Source organism: Dipodomys spectabilis, unplaced genomic scaffold, assembly GCF_019054845.1.
Source record: "Dipodomys spectabilis isolate Male_0828 unplaced genomic scaffold, ASM1905484v1 ptg000098l, whole genome shotgun sequence".
In the NCBI taxonomy this organism is placed as follows: domain Eukaryota; kingdom Metazoa; phylum Chordata; class Mammalia; order Rodentia; family Heteromyidae; genus Dipodomys; species Dipodomys spectabilis.
Genome location: NW_024870775.1, coordinates 24,444,834 through 24,462,133, shown reverse-complemented (window position 1 = coordinate 24,462,133; position 17,300 = coordinate 24,444,834). Strand labels below are relative to the sequence as shown.

The following is a 17,300-nucleotide window of genomic DNA, read 5'->3' as shown; positions in this document are numbered from 1 at the left end:
CCTAATCTGACCTAGATTTCCTCTTTCTTTACTGAGTAATCATCTTCTATTTATTTAAAAAAAAAACTTCATCATTTCTTCATCTCTTTCCAGATTTCTACATTGCACTACAATTCAGCTACTCTTTTATAGGTCTTCCCTTTGGTCTACATTCTAATCCTGAAATTTTCTCACTAGTTCATTAATATTTTACACAGGTACTTGTATCTTATTCTTGGCACTAGTCAAGATCTCTGTGGGCACACTGATTTGAGAGTCTGGCCATGACTTTATCAAGCTTTGCTTCTGATAAAGGTAAATTTAAAAGTATTTTAATTATTGAAATTTATTTTCACATTTATCATTTTTGTCGCTATTCTTGCTTTTAAGACAATGTACTACTGTACATTTGTCTTTTAACTTTAAAATTTTTCCTTTTAACTCCAACAAAGCAAACAACTCAATGAGAACATGTCATAAATCTGTTTGTAGAATGAATAATCACTTGAAAGATGCGATTTGTCTCCATAGAATTGCTTTGTTTGGGCTGGGAAGGTGGCTCAGTGGTAGAGCGCTTGCCTTGCATGCCTGAGGCCCTGGGTTCGATTCCCCAGCACCACATAAGCAAAAAGAAAAAAGCCGGAAGTGGCGCTGTGGCTCAAGTGGTAGAGTGCTAGCCTTGAGCTGAAGAGCTGAGGGACAGTGCCCAGGCCCAGAGTTCAGGCCCCACGACTGGACCCAAAAAAAAAAAAAAAGAATTGCTTTGTTTTCCATATTGCTTCATTGTTCTCCCCAACATATCTACATTCTGTAGCTCCAGAATATATTAGTTATAAATGCAACATCTTTTTGGAATGCTTAAACTAGGAAAATATTTAAATCATCAAATACTTATATTAGCTTTCAACAGCCTATTTTCTCTCTATATATAATCTTTTTTTGCCTCTCTACAAATTCAAATGATTCTACTGGACTCTTGGCACTAAAATAAAGTTTTCTTTCCCTTCATGGACATTTGATTCAGATTAAATCCATGCCTAAATCTACTGAAGCAGTAGATAATTTAATTGGACTAAGAGAAGACAGCATCCACAAACATGTACATGTGGACATTCTCCAATAATTATATTTTATTCAGGGTTTAATTATGAAATAAAGTGGAGTGACAGATAAAGAACATTCAAATCACAAAATAACTATGCAAGTTTGAGAAATACAAACCTTTGTTCCAAAATCAAGTTATACAAAATCAAATGAAAATGTAGTTAGAGACAAACCAACCTTGAAAGTCTTTCTAGAAAATAAGTACTTAGTATGCTATTTTCTATTATTAGTCATATAACAGAAAGTCATGTATTTATCTACCATATTTTGAGAAGTAAGTTAAACAAACGTAATCATTCTCAGTATTGATATTCTTTTTTTTTTGGGGGGGGGGGTCCGGTTGTGGGATCTGAACTCTGGGCCTGGGCGCTGTCCCTCAGTTCTTCAGCTCAAGGCTAGCGCTCTACCACTTGAGCCACAGCACCACTTGCAGTTTTTTTCTTTTTGCTTATGTGGTGCTGAGGAATAGAACCCAGGGCCTCTTGCATGCAAGGCAAGCGCTCTACCACTGAGCCACCTTCCCAGCCCCAGTACTGATATTCTTATACGAGTTTTTTAACACCACCCTCCCACAGGTAGAATCAGAATTTCTTGAGTTAAAAGCTCAGAAACCAAATGGAATTGTAAGTTTTACCAATTTGTCTAGCTTTTCTGGAATCATGGAATTTTTACAGTAATATTGCTTATGGAACATTTCATAGGAAAGCCATCAAGTGAATCATGAATGAACATCAGTCACCAGACAATAGTCAATAGTTGACAGGCACTCCCAGTAGAGCTACCTTCTGTGAAAGGTAGCATATCCAAGTTACAAGCACAATAAGAGGAAGCTCCCTACCATTGTGGAGGATGCCACAGTTTCACAGTGCTAACTGAATGACTCCTCCCATAGTCTTGGAATATAGGTTTTCAGTTTTATCCATGAACAAAAATCAGGTTCACCCGTGATGAGATAGCTCCTAAGAAGAACCATTAGATTTAAGCACTGTACGGTTGATTATGAGTCTAAAGAACTGATCATTACAAAAATAATAATTTTAATGAAAAAGTCAACTTCCCACCCTTAAAATAAGATAAACAACTTAAAATTCAATCGTTACATCCAATATCAGAAAGTAAAATTGGACAATATATGTTGAAATGACTATGAAACAATATACACATTTATATATCTAATGATATATAAAGGTTCTAGGTGTCAACAGAAGCAAGAGATATCAACTATGATTTTGAAAGACCTAATACTTTAAATAGCTTTTTTTAAACTGCATGTTATTTTTTGTATGTTATATATGAGTACTTATGTGCCTATAAGGAACGTATCAATAAAAATCATAGGAAATTAAAAATCATAGGAAGTTAGGTAGGTGCTTTACACCTGTAATCTTTGCTAGTCAGGGAGGTGAGATCTGAGGATTTGAGTCAAAGCCAGTCTGAGCAGCAAAGTTTATGATACTCTTATCTCTAATTAGCCACCAAAAAGCCAGAAGTAGACCTATGGCTCAAATAGTAGAGTGCTAGTCTTAAGAGAGAGAGAAAAAAAAAGCTCAGGGACAGTACACAGAAATTAAACCTATTCCTAGAAGAAAACTCAAGGGCAAATTAAGATAAATGAATGTTCAATTTTACCAATGAGAGAGAGAGGGAGAGAAGAAAAATGTAACAGTAGAGATTAATTTTCAATTATATTAGTAAGGTTTTAAAGAAATACAATATATAATGGTAAAGGTACTAAAAATATGACCTTCATTGAATACTGATAAACTGACACAAACCAAGTAGGAGTCTGTTTGACAATGTGTTTTAAAAGTATCTTCCATTCAAAATGTAAGTTCAATAATATGATGTTTTATAATGCCAATGGTAAAATCTTCACAATGTGCATACAGCAATAAAACTCACATACATGTATTTCTTTACAAAACTTCAGTCATTCTGGATAAAAATAAAAATTTCTTGATATATGATCAAAAATACTTTTCTCTTTGTGAACTTTGTGTTAATTTCCTTCTCACTGTTTGTTTTCTTTGATAACTTTTCTTCCTGTTCTCATATTTTTACTACATACAAAATAACTTAGGCTAGGGCTGGGAAGGTGGCTCAGTGGTAGAGCGCTTGCCTCACATGCATGAGGCCCTGGGTTCGATTCCTCAGCACCACATAAACAGAAAAAGCTGGAGGTGGCACTGTGGCTGAAGTGGTAGAGTGCTAGCCTTGAGCTGAAGAGCTGAGGGACAGTGCCCAGGCCTTGAGTTCAAGCTCCACAACTGACAAAAATAAAATAAAATAAAATAACGTACACAGTAGTAATAAGTAAACAGTAGCAATGAATTTCAGGTACCCCCGGCTCACACCAGTAATCCTAGCTACTCAGGAAGCTGAGATCTGAGAATCATGCTTTGGGGTCAGGCAGCTGAGACAGGAAAGTTTGTAACTCTTATCTCCAACTAACCAGCAAAAAGTAGGAAGTAGAGCTATGGCTTAAGTGATAGAGTGCTAGCCTTGAGCATAAAAGCTCAAAGATGATGCCCAGACCCTAAATTCAACTCCCAGGACCAGCATGCTCACACACACACACACACACACACACACACACACACACACAGAGAACAGCAATGAAGGTATACTTTTTTTTCTGTTGATTTTAATGACAGTGAAGTTTTTCTTTGACAGTATTGGAGTTTGAATTTAGTGCTTGCTAGAAAGGTGCTCAACTGGTTGAGCCATGTTTCCAGCCTAATGTGAAGTTAGTTTTTATTTATTTGGCAGCCCATAAAAACAAATTCAACTAAGTTTATTCTAGAAATATATGTTAAAAGTATACTGAGACTACCAAAAAACAAGTTATATTTTAGACAAAGAGGAGCTAGAAAATTATGGCTTATTTTAAAATTACTTATACATAAAAACCTAAATACACATGGTATTAGAGAAAATTCTTTAGTGTCAAAATATATTGTAGCACCAGTGAATATTATTAACTTGAAGTAAAGCTGACTGCTCTCTGGAGACAATAGATCTTCAAAGATGGATAGATTTAAATGGACAGATAACAAAAGTTATTTTTGAGCCTAGAGAAGGAAAAGTAAAGACATGGAAACTATTCTCAAGGCTTATTCAAAGACTAGAGAGTTCAGTCTTACTGGTAGAAAGAGTAGGCATTGCTCTTCCCTGACACATTAACCCATCTTGACCTGTTGATGAGCCATACTTCTGCTGGCCATTAGAACTGTCAGAGCTTATAACAGATCAGAGTTTGTGCTCATTCTTTATTGCAACACAAACCTCTTCTCCTGAGTTCCCTTATCAAAGGTCCATACTCTTAGTTTTGTATCTTGACTTTTTGTGCACTTTGGGATCTTTCTGATTATTTTTCTGATCTCTTGTTTCCTTGCCTGTTAAATATGTTTCATGACCTTACATACTTTTTATCATTGGCTTTACTATCAACTTTCATTACAAGAAAATCTTTATTAAATATTTTATTAATTCTTTACAATGATTTTATTAAACATGTTATTGTTTATGATGGTATGACTATGTTGCCCCTCTTCTTGAGAATGAAAACCCTCTGCACAATACACAATTGTGTATTGTGGTTGGATAAAGTGGTAAGATTGAATGAGAAATTATTCTTCAGCAGAAAATTTTTAACAAGAGTATGTTAGAAGACAGAGGTACAGAATAACTAAGAGGCAACTACTGGAGTTTGATCTCTGAATCGTATACTTGCTTAGCATGTTTGCTTATAGTTGGTGCTGTACCACTTCTTTCACACTTCCAATCTCAGTATTCACTGGATGTTTTGTAGGTGGAGTCTTGTGAACTTTTTTTCACTTCAAATTGAAGTCCTCTGGATATCCTGAGTAATGAAGATTATAGGCATGAACCACTGGTATCCAGTTCAAGGGGAAATTTTACATTAAAATACCTTTTACTTTAGATTTGCTTTGTTTGAGCAGGCCTTGGGGTGTAGCTGAAGCTAGTTAAGAATTTGTTATATACTCTATACTAGAGTAGAACTCAAAGTCCACCTGTCTCCTATGATCAAAGGAAAGTTTTATATAAATATATATTTTATATTGTTCCTTCAAAATGGATCTATATGAAATGTGAGTTTGCATGAATTTTCATAATTAGAAAGACAAGACTCTGAAAGAATGTGAAGTATTTGCTTCACTTAAAGAAAGTGCAGATCATAATATTTATTTAAAAGGGAATTGTTTAACTTAAAACAAATATAAGTCATTCCCAGTTACCAAATCATGGGGACTTAATTAGCAATTCAGATCCCTTGTAGCACTCTAAAGATACAATCGTGGCAAAAAGATGTCATTTGCTTTTCTGTTCTCAATTTCAGAGCAAAACCTCAAATTAAATTCTTAAGATCTTCAAGACCTCCAAGTTCATATATGTTCCTCATTAAAATAGTAACCTCAAATAGAAAACGAATGACGTCTTAACTATGGTATTTTCATTCTTTCAAAATAGTATGAAGTAGACTGTGAACTTGTTGAACTTTGCAAATTCTCTGAGAGGTTTTTGCCATTTCCTAACTTGTCAGCCATCTTGGATTGTGTTGCATGAAGTTTCTGCCATTTTCAAAGCAGTGCTGGTCTTTAAGAATTTGAAGGCATTTACACTGCAACTTTTTACAAATCCACATGGGAACCTCAATAACTGCTTCTGTAAAGAAGACAAAGTCAGAAAAAAGAGTTTCCTTTCATTAAGACTTCTGCTTAGAGTTTGTTAATCAAAACTTTGTTCTACATTTATATCTAGCTAGAGGCAAGTGCAAAAGGAACTACTTTCTGTAGTTTCCAGAGTGGTGGTTAGAAATGACCCTTGGAGTGATTGCAGCACATTGTACATTCTAATGCTGTGTTAATTTCTCCTTTCTTTGATATAAAACAGAATCCTCCACTTCATTATTTAGTCTAGTGAGAGTAGCATCATTTATTAAGCATTTATGTGTTCTAACTGATATTCTAAGCATCTTCTAAATATTTAATCGTCTAATAGTTTTATGAGGCAAGTTTCATTATGCCAATTTTATAAATAAAAAACTGACATGCAAAGAAAGGAGTAGAGTTCATTTTCATAATCTAGTAATGGGTAGAACAGACTCTTAAATACTTTTTTATACTCCTCAATTTTAAGTTAATAATTGTGTAATTTTACCTCTTTGATGTCTTTCATTTTGCTTTTGATATAATTTTTATTGTGCCGGTCCTGGGGCTTGAACTCATGGCCTGGATGCTGTCTCTGAGTTTTTTGTGCTCAAGGCTCACACTCTACTACTTGAGCAACAGCATCACTTCCAGTTTTTTCTGAATAGTTTATTGGAGGTAAGTCTCAAGGACTTTCCTGTCCAGGCTGGCTTCGAACTGTGATTCTCAAATATTACCTTCCTGTAGGATTACAGGAGTTAGCCTCTGGTGCCTGGTTTCTTAAATAATATTTTAAGTTTTAATACAATTAATTACTCCTGTTTATTGATATCTCATTAAAACACTTTGGGCATTAGCATTCAGCCACACATATGGGTTACACAATTTTCTACAATATAATACAGAAAGACAATTCGGCTTATGGACCATCATTTACCTTGCTTGTAAAGACTGATATTATTTCATATGTCTCCTGTCAGCTTCTCCAGACCTAGCATCTCACAATTTCAATATTTTAAGAAAATAGGATTTTTTTATGTCTAGCAGAATATATATAATCATGTTAGTCCATTTTTCTTTATATGGACAAAACATTTCAAGGCTTAGTTTGAAGAGTCATTGTGATAATTTTACACTAATCTTCCATAGAAAAACTAAAGAAAGCATTCTGAAGGAAAGGCCCATTGAAAAAGAATCTGGAATATCTCGAAGATAAAGGCGAAAGAGGCCTTCTAACTTTTCATACACAGTCCTTTGCATGCGAGAAAAATATGTACAGTTGATAGCTAGAACTACATTGATTTATAAGTAGATTTGAATGATGGAAAGTAATTGTAGTAAATTACTCTGAAAATAATCTAAAAGCATCAAAATGCCTTCATTTCCCTACCAGTACCGAGTGCCTCGTTTAGTAAAGAATGAAATATCATCACTTCTGACATTTCTTCCTCCCACTTTGGATAAACAGGGCCTGAACCTGATGATAACAGCTTGATGGAATGCCAACTTTGGGCAATGTTTGGGGTTTAACTAGCACCCAAATACACGTAGGTGTGATCCATTACTGGCTCTGGTTTGGCTCAGGCAGGCCTTGAGTTAAACATGCTGCACAAAATAATCCACAATGACAGGTGAGAATATTTAAATGTTGTTCAGTGTTTAATGGAAATGCTCTGCACAATATTTAAACAGTGATAACTGTGAATACATAGAATAGTAAAAGATTAATGAGTTAGTCAATAAAATCCATGCTGAGCAATAGAAACTGTACCCTGCTGCACATTCCTCCTTAGTTCATGGCCTTTTCGGGCTTCACAGCCCGAAATTATTGTATACATTTACAACTTTCTATTTTCTTTCTCTTTCTCTCTTTTCCTTCCTTCCTTCTTTCCTTCCTCCCTTCCTTTTCCTTTTCTCTCCCTCTTTCTTTCCTTCATTTTCCTTTTCCTTCCTTCCTTCCTTCCTGCCTTCCTTCCTTCCTTCCTTCCTTCCTTCCTTCCTTTCTTTCTCTGTCCACACATGAATCATATTCAGATGATCCAGTATCTTCACATCTGAAGAACCTTATCTTAATCAGATCTTTGAGGACCCTTATTCTGTGCAACTCTGCATACTTGGGGAGATTCTAGTGCTTATATCTCAGACATCTTTAGGGACAGGAGTGAGAGATATTGCTCTTCCAAACACAGGAAATACTAGACATGATCTTCTTGAGGACAGGACCTCATATCCTCCTCATCTTTCCATCACCAGAACACACAGGAATTACTTGGCACTTGACGGGCACTCAATAAATGTTTCATAATTGCTTCAGTCAAAAACATTTATTTGGTATCTACCATATGGCAAGATACACTTTTAGGTGGTGAGAGCTACGGCAATGAATAAAGTAATGTTCTTGTTCTTATTACACTGTAGTACTAGAAAACATAGAATTTGCACAGAAATATGAATCAGATGTAAATATGCAAACAGGAGGAATTAGAAGTGCAAAGCTTCAGCAGTTCAACATGCTGCTTGGATTTAAGAAGTTTAAGGCATAACACAGCTACAAAATGAGGCTTCACAGTGATAGATGAAGAAACAATGCAAGGTGAATTGAGGTGGGCAGAGGATGACGGTATAGGATTTTGTAGTCCATGGTGAAGATTTAATTTAAACTCTGAGGTGGAAATCCATCATGAATTGGAGTAGAGGCTGGCAAAATCTGACTTGTGTCTTGCCAAATTACTCTGCTGTATTGGGCACGAACTGTAAGAAGGTAATGAAGGGAGCAAGGAAACAAGATAGGTAAGGGCACTAGTCCCAGGAAGAAGTCTCAGTGACTTAAGAGTGGCTGTTGAGGTGATGGTGAGAATGTGTGGCATTCTGGATCTATTTTTGAGATGGCACTTATATCATCTGGATGTTGTGTGAGGGAAAGAGAGTAACTAAGAATAACTTTAAGGATTTGAGCTGTGAATTGATAAGTTGAAGGAAACACCATTTACTAAACTGGCGAGGATGGTAAAACATTCAGAATTGTTTATACTATACCACACACAAATGATATAGTGAAAGGTGGGAATGGGATATTGGAGTTTAGGAGAGAGACTGGGACACAAAATTTACATTTCAAAGTCTCACAAACCTCAAGGTGGATGAATTCCGGGGGAAGAGAATCCGTGTTAGAAAGGAATTAAGAGCCAGGGTATTCTTGCATTGTGGAGGTGAGGAAAATGAAGGGAAACAAACAGTGGCATCTGTGAACAAGCAGGCTATGGGGAACAAATGGGTTCAAGAAGAGAAAGGGTGTTCTGGAAGCCAGGTGATAACATTCTCTCAAAAATGCTGCTGTTGAGATGCCAGGGAGATAAGTATTTTGAAATAACCATTTTTGTCATTATGGCTGAGACTGTATTTTGATGGAGAGAGAAATGTATGAAAATTATTCGTGGTTTTCTAAATGCCTTTATAATGTGCCCAGCAGAAAGAATCTTTGCTGCATTTCTAAACATTGACAAACACTTAAAACTATTTAATTTAGGGATGACTGGTCAAATAAATATTAGGATTTCCTTGCAGTGAAGACCAGATTGGTTTGTCATCTAGAGCTCTTTTATTTGCAAATTTTCCAAAGATATACTAGTTTTAGCTTGTCTTTATTCCTTATGTTGCAATTATTTCCCTTCTACTTGAAGACTAACAAGTCCATAAAATAGATTAATGCAACTCTAGCACATTCCATTTTCTCTGGAAAAACAAAACTCAGTTCAGGGAGAATTGTTGGAAAAATACTTTAACTTTTTACCCCATTTCCTCATGGTGGTAATAGAGATTGAATATCAAATGCTCCAGGCCAGAGATTAGCTATGGGGAGTCTTCCATTGAAAATGAGACACATCTATGAATTTATTCTCTAGAGAGCTATGTTAATGATTAGTCTTATTTAATTGTACTCTCCTACCTCTTAGTAAAATCGACGATAAAAATATTGTTTGTGCATATGTGATTTTCTGTGTCTGAATCATACAATCTATATTGCATATAATTGTATTTTGTAAAATATTATTGGGATAAACGTAAAGCATATGAAATATTGAAAATGATTAAGGGAGCAAAAATTTCTCACTATTCTGCCAATGTGCATTACAGATTTCTTAAAGTACCATGAAAGCTATTGCACATTATCCTTTCATGATTTGTTTTTCACTTTTCTACAGAAAGGAAATTTATAGTAGGTCCAGACAGATAAGAGGAAGCTGGCTGGAAAAGGACAGTGTAAAACAAAGTTGCCAGATTGAGTTCATAATCTGAAGCCATGATCTAAGAACAGAAATATTCCTGTGCATAACTTGTTCTGGGCAAAAGGGGTTTTAAAGGTATTGGAATTTTTTCTGTTTCTTAAGTTGCTGTCTGACTATTTTCCTCTTGTTAAGGATATTCTTCTTAACAATGCTATAGACATATGGTTAAGTATTTCTGTTTGATATTCATCTGTCCTAGTTCTTAGGAGGTGTTCTTTGTTGAGTCAAAACGTGTGTCCTTGAATTTTAATCTGATAAACAATCTGTGCTAAAAATGCTTGGTTTGGTTCCAGACTAAAACAAAACAAGAACCAATCAAACAGCCTTTACTAGATTAAAACTAAAAGTATGCAGAAAGAAAGGAACCATTGGTGTGTGGCCAACTTCCTAAATGACCACTCAGGATTGCGAATTCAAGAAAAGGCTAGGCAGGTATGGGGAAACAAAGACACAGATCAGAGGGACAATAGTTGGCTGCATTTCTTTTTAAATAATTGGAGCTAAATTTGCTTTCTCATATGTATTTTATTATTTAATGTCAATAAGTAGAAAAGAGGTTACTAAATGTCACCGATAGGGATCAAATAGAGCAAAGTTCAAATTCTAGATTGACAGTTACCAGGAGATTTTACCTACTTATCTGCCTTCTGCATCTCTCAGCTTCTTTAAACAGGGACGGTGGTTTAGCGATGTGGCTCAGTGGTAGAACATTACCTAGCATGCTCAAGGCCCTGGGCTTGATACTCAACACTGGAAAAGGCAAATAAAAAAGGGAAGGAAGGGAGGGAGGGAGAACAGACATAGAATGATGACAATCCAAAGATGAGATTTATGAGTGATGTAATAAGAATGACATCAAGAATTCCTCTGACTAAATCAGGCCACCCCACCCTCGGTGGCTTTTCTTATGACCAAATTATCTGTCCCCCAACCTTCTGTAAGAGATGTTTTCTGAAAAATAGTGCTGATGTATTCACAGGAAAAAAGAAAAAGAAATTCATGGGGAAAGACTAGTGCAAATTATAGACTCATACATTTTAAATATTTCTTGAGAATAGATGCTTCTCAGTTATGAATAAGACTTTTTGATTCATTTTTGTGAGGTGTTTAGTGCAAAACATACAACATTATAAGGAATAGTTTTGAAGTTTTAAATACCTCACTAGGAATCATTAAGATAAGTAAAATGGAGGGGATTGATATGTGATATTATCAAATATCACATCAAAACTAAATGTTTTCACTCACTACATGAGTTATATTTCCAGGTGTCATTTGAGAAAACTAAGAGATTATATATATCCATCCAGGATTAAAAAATGCCATGTGGGGCTTCATAAGTAAATAATTATCCTGCTTCAAGGGTATCTAGGATCTACACATCTATTTCATCTATAGTTATACAACAATGTACTTACAATTTATCAGAATATTAAAATGTATAAAAGAAAATGTCAACAAATATTAAAATACATCTAATTCAGGATACCTTTGCTTTTAGTCACTTTCGTAACTAGTCTCAATTGTTCACTGACATTATCAATCCAATAAATCTGTGCTTTGAGTTAATATTGATGACAAAATGGTAATATATAGTATCAATAACATAGCATATATAGATAGGGGCTTCCATAGGGCCACATAGAAAAGTATGAATAACAGTACTGATCACATACTGGACACTGAAGCCTGGAATGATGTAAGTTTAGCCCATGCATTTTATTCGACTTAACAGATAAACACAAATATATCCCAGTATATTCCAAGATAAAATCTTGAATCATTTAAAGACACAACAACAAAATTAATATTTATCATACTTTGGTTTATTGTAAAATTTAGCAAAGTTTTCTTTGTAATCCCTGACCCCTTACTCTGAAAACAAAAACAAAGACATCATTATTGCTTATTCTTTCCCCTACACTTTGCCTAAGCTACTGTAAGAGAAGGGAGAATGTTTTATTGTAAATAAATAAAAATAAAGATGTGACAGAGAAAAATAAATCAGACTAGATGAGCAATATTAGGAGCAACAGAAATGTCATTAAGCAGTTTAAAAATAAGCTTCTTTAAAAAGGTTGCCTCATTAAAAAAAAAAAATCACACCAAAAATATAGCAGCAGAGAAGAAGAATGCATACAAGTCAATTGCACACCAGTCCCGTGCAGAAAACAAAAACAAAAAACCTGGGTCATTAGCTAAAGCAGTAGTACTCAGAATCCAATTTGGGGTGCTTTGATAGTGCCTGTGAGTCCTCTATTATAGAGCTGTCACTAAATTGGTCCAAGTCTGATGGAGTCTGATGACCTGGGACATCGTCTGCCAAAGTGTCCAGATAGCTTCCCACAGAGATACCATCCATTCCATCGCTGCCATCATGTAGGCTGTTGTAGCTGCCATGTAAAGAGGTACTCTGACTCTCCAGTAAACTGCACAGGCTGCCACTGAGGCTGCTGCCCCGGCTTGTAATGGTGGCTTTCTCCTCGATCATCCATTTGATGGACTCAATGCTCTCATTGATAACAAGCAACTGGCGCATGAGCCTAACATCTGTGGCTCTGAGGTTAACCTACGAAGAGAGGGAGAAAGACATGCCAGTTATTCTATATAACACAAACAACACAAAACAAATTCATTTGAATCCTGCTACTGCAATTCACAATTTTAAACTCATAGAGTAAAATGCAAGTAATTATACTAGAGTTCAAGACCACTTTGGAAATTACTGGCTCATGGTAGGAGTCATAGACAAATAGCTTACTCCCTGCCAATTAGATCAGCAAAACTTCTATTGTGGGAGAAAATGAGTGAGAAGGAAGGAGAGGTAGTATTGACTAAGAAGTATTGTGCTGAGCACCAGTGGCTCACACCTGTAATCCTAGCTATTCAGGAGGCTGGGATCTGAGGATCACAGTTCAAAGCCAGCCAGGGAAGGAAAGTCCGTGAGACTCTTATCTCCAATAAAACCAGAAGTGGTGCTGTGGCTCAAATAGTAGAGCACTCACCTTGAGCTGAAGAGTGCAGGGACAGTGTCCAGTCCCAGAGTTCAAGCCCCACAACTGACAAAAATTAAAAAAAAGTATTGTGCTCATAAACTGACCTATGGAATTGTAATCCCTTTGTATAACTACCTAATAGTAACAATATCAAAAACAAAACAACAACAAAAAACTTGTACTGCATTTTTGGCTCTAACTAAACTACCTGAAAGTATCACACAGAATGGCAGATTTGTTGCTAAGAAATTTCTTTTCTGTGTGGCTACATTTATAGTTTATGTTTACATGAAAATATTTGTGTGGACCATGGGAAGTGTAGAGAACAGCAAAGTGTAGGAATAGTCATCAACACCTTTTTTATTGAGTGACAATATACCAGGTATCAGAACAAAAACTCAACATTCACTAGAATGACCTGAGGACAGACAGATATTTCTCTCATTTTAGAGAGAAAGACATTGAAATCTACAGAAGAGTACAGAAAAGGCTTCATGTCTATACTGTCTATACTGGCCTAAAGACCGCTGAATAATGCTTTCGCTCTCAAGAAGAAATGAATTGCTCTATCAGAAAAGTGCCAATATACTAGGATATCCAATTTACATAATGAAGTATATAAATACTTTTGCTGTTCTGATTGTTTCAGGACCCCTTGCTCAAAATTGAGCTGTGACATTCCTCTGTGCCATCTCAATGGGTGTGTGTGTGTGTGTGTATTTGTTTTTTGTTCAAGTCTCTATCCTTGGTCTTGAACTCTGGGCCTGGGGGCTGTCCCTGAGCTTCTTTTGCTCACGGATAGCACTCTATCACTTGAGACACAGTTCTACTTCTGGCTTTTTTTGGGGGTGGGGGGTAGTCTATTGGAGATAAAAGACTCACAAACTTTTCTGCTCAGACTAACCTTGGACAGCAATCTTCAGATCTCTGCCTCCTGAGTACCTAGGATTGCAGGCATGAGTCACTGGTGCCTTATTGTTGTATGGTTCTTCTAATAATTCTATGGAATGATGAAAAAAATCTGTGTCCCCACAAAGTACAGTTGCTTGTTATTCTCCAAAGTTTAAGGGGGAACACCAATATCAAGGATGTAGTGACTGAGGGTTACTGTACAGAATTCTGTGATTGGCTCTGTTCCAGGTGCCCTCTTAGGCTGCAATGCCTAACAGGAGGTAGAGACATCTTTGACCACTAGAGGTCCTTTTCACATTCATTATGGTTTGTTCTTCTATTTTTGGAGTATTAACCAGAAAGGCTGGGTCATGACAATTCTTTTTTTAAGATCCAAGTTAATGCAGATTTGTGGATTTTAAGAATTGTCAAAGACACTCATTCTTGACTGATTCAAGTCATAAGAGAAAAAGGAGCCCATTGTGCTAAAAAAAAAAATGCATTCATAAAACTATTTCCTGGTAAGGAGTTAATCCATAACTGAAAGTGAACTTTGGATTGAATGAACATGGTGAACAAACTTTAAGAGATAAAATTTCCACTACTGATTCCAGTGATATAAGATTACAGGTTTCAGAAAAATGAAAAGTGAACAAAGAATTAAGTATACTTAAAAAAAATGAAGTTGCTAAGATATGAAGGTGGTCTCTCTGACAAAAAGCATCAATTTCACTGTAACAGTGAAATTTTTTTCTCTCTGATGTGTTCATGACCAGAAGAACATGAACCTAAGGCTTGAGCAGTTTCGCTATGTATGATCCTATCTCAATGACTTTGCAATGACCATGTTGGGACAGGAGGTATTCTGGCTCAAAATCTCCCATCTGTCCCTTAAGCTGTCAACAAATGGTTTAACTTACAAATAATATAGACATTTACAAATTACCAATCATCAGGTAATATCTAGGATCTACTAAGGATCCTGGAAATTCCATGAGCCAAAAGCTTCCCCAAATTCTCTGTGACTAATAAAACTTACTGTACCCATTGTAGGCATGGTACAATGCCAGTCTGGCCACTTCTTAGAAGCTCCCCAAATAGACCAGAGATGCATGTGTTCATATCCCCATCCTCTCATGAAAAATGCTCAGATCCAGGCCAAGCTCTGAGGGTGCTTCCCCCATGCCTGCTCTTCCCTGCCCTCCCCCACATCCCATTACTTACTTCCTCATTTGAAATACTCCTATCTCTTCCTCTCCAAATCCTCCCTATTTCATTCTTCCAACCTTGCTGTTTCCAGAAAGTAGTACTTACTGGGCCCACCCTCAAATGCTGACCCAGTCAACTTCAGTAGTGATCTTAATAACACTTATTTTGTGCTGTTGGGTACTGACTGCTTTGAATTATCCTGTTGTTTATCCTTTTCTTCAACTTTAAGGAAACAAGCTATCTTTTATATTACTTCTACACTTGAAGGTTATCCCTATGCACTAATTGTTTCTTAAGAAACCCAAAATGTTAAGATCAGTGGAAGATTCATCCTTAAAATAGTAATAAATACATGTTCCCAATAACTATGTCATCCAGAGTTAAAATGCACTTAGAATAAATTCTTTGACAGCAATTTTTGTCTGCCTTACACAGTGGCTGCCTCTAATACAGATTTTTCTGTTTTATTGAGTAATAAGAATAAAAGGAGAGCAGACTATACAGTAACAAAAGCTTCCTTTGACCATGAAATGATTTATTTAAATAAGAACATCTTTTGCATCAGAAGGCAAAATGTTCACAGGCCATTGACCCATTGTTGGAGGGGAAATGATTAGAGTAAGTTGGTTAGAACATATCGATGTGGCTGATAATGATTATAGATTTAACTGTGTCTAACTCTGTGTCCTCTGGCGAGAGTCAACAGCTGCCTTTCTGTGGGAGCGCTGGACTAGCTTGTTCACATGGCTGCTCCCACTCTGCTTGGTTCCTGGGAGCTCCAGGCACTGAGCCCTCACCTGCTCTACACACAGCTTTCTCCAAGAACTAAAGTGTAGCTATGTTGCTGATGAATCTTGAAAGGATGAGCCAACTGCCAAAAAAAACTTAAGCACAATGCTGCCTCTGTCTCCATCACCAGTCCCACTTTCCCACACTCTTACTTACTCATTCCAGTCCTTGTTATGTCTGGCCATCAATTAAGAACAGAACAGCCTTGCCACAAAACCTTGTGGTTCTTTGAGTTAAGGTCTTAGAAGGTCCTCTGACTTAACACTAAGCATATTAAGAATTGGGACTTTCCTCAAGGTCTGAGTTTAAATGTTATATCCTTGAAGAGTCCATTCCTGATGAACCATGGTGTCCAGTTTCCTGTCTGTTGTTTTCTTAATAACATTTATGACTAGTCGGTATCAAACTTCTTATTCACTTATTGTTTTCTGTCCACCTTATGAACACAAAGGAGTTACAAAGCGTAGGAACTTGATCTCCCTGGTCACCTACCACCTGTGCCAAGGCTAAACAGAGTGTCTGAGATCCAGAATGTGTTCAATCAGGGTCTGTACAGTGGCTGAATTACCAGCTTTGCTGCAGATATGACCATTTGTCAGGAACCTGTGACATTAGTATAGATCGATCTTAGGTGACTTGTGAAAAAGGAAAGTAGTAGTTCAGGAAAGAACATTCCAGAACTGAAACATTTTCAACATTCAATCCAATTTCTAGTCAGGCACAAGACTTAGATCCAGAATGAACTGTAAGATTCTTCCCAGCTTAAATTTACAGAGCACAGGTAGTATCTCTAAAAGGAAATTGACTTCAAGATGTGAGTCACACTTCAAACATTGTTCTGTTTGCTCAGAAGTGAGAACGGGTGATAGTGCAGCACAGGTGTACTGTAAATATTTGGTGAAATGAACTGAACAAAGAGAACAAATAAACAGGATGTGTTCTTCCTTCTTTTCTACCCCCACTCCAGTAAAAATGATTGGCTCAAGTACTTGCCAACAACCTGTTCTCATCCTCCCCATTTCCCCTCCTCAACTCTGGACATTCCAATTTCTGCAATATGCACTGTGGTTGATTTATCTTCACATCCAGCTTCTCATGTTTCAGGACTAGAGCATAACAGGACTTTGTATGTGAGGGAAAATGATTCAATTTCATGTCATTTTCTAACAAGTGGTGAAGTTGAGTTTATAGAGGAATTCAAATTGTGAGATCTTGAAAAGGCAAATAATTTCCCATAGCAAACTTTTATAGATTTATGTTTTCTTTCCAAAGTGTCATTTGAATAATGAAGAAATGCCAAAGTTATAAATTTTCATGACAGAATCTAAGGAAGAATGTGGTCAAACTTTGAATTTTAATATCCTTGATTAATTAAT

At 36.3% G+C, this 17,300-nt stretch overlaps 1 protein-coding gene across 1 annotated transcript in view; it reads right to left on the bottom strand.

The window, feature by feature from the left end:
* Positions 1-11,794: 11,794 nt before the first annotated feature.
* Positions 11,795-17,300, bottom strand: part of Lurap1l (leucine rich adaptor protein 1 like) — a 38,412-nt gene continuing 32,906 nt past the window's right edge. Inside the window, exon 2 of the mRNA XM_042686843.1 lies at positions 11,795-12,608. Within this exon, the coding sequence (XP_042542777.1) occupies positions 12,234-12,608 (375 nt within the window). The 3' untranslated portion in view covers positions 11,795-12,233. The remainder of the gene's footprint in view (positions 12,609-17,300) is intronic.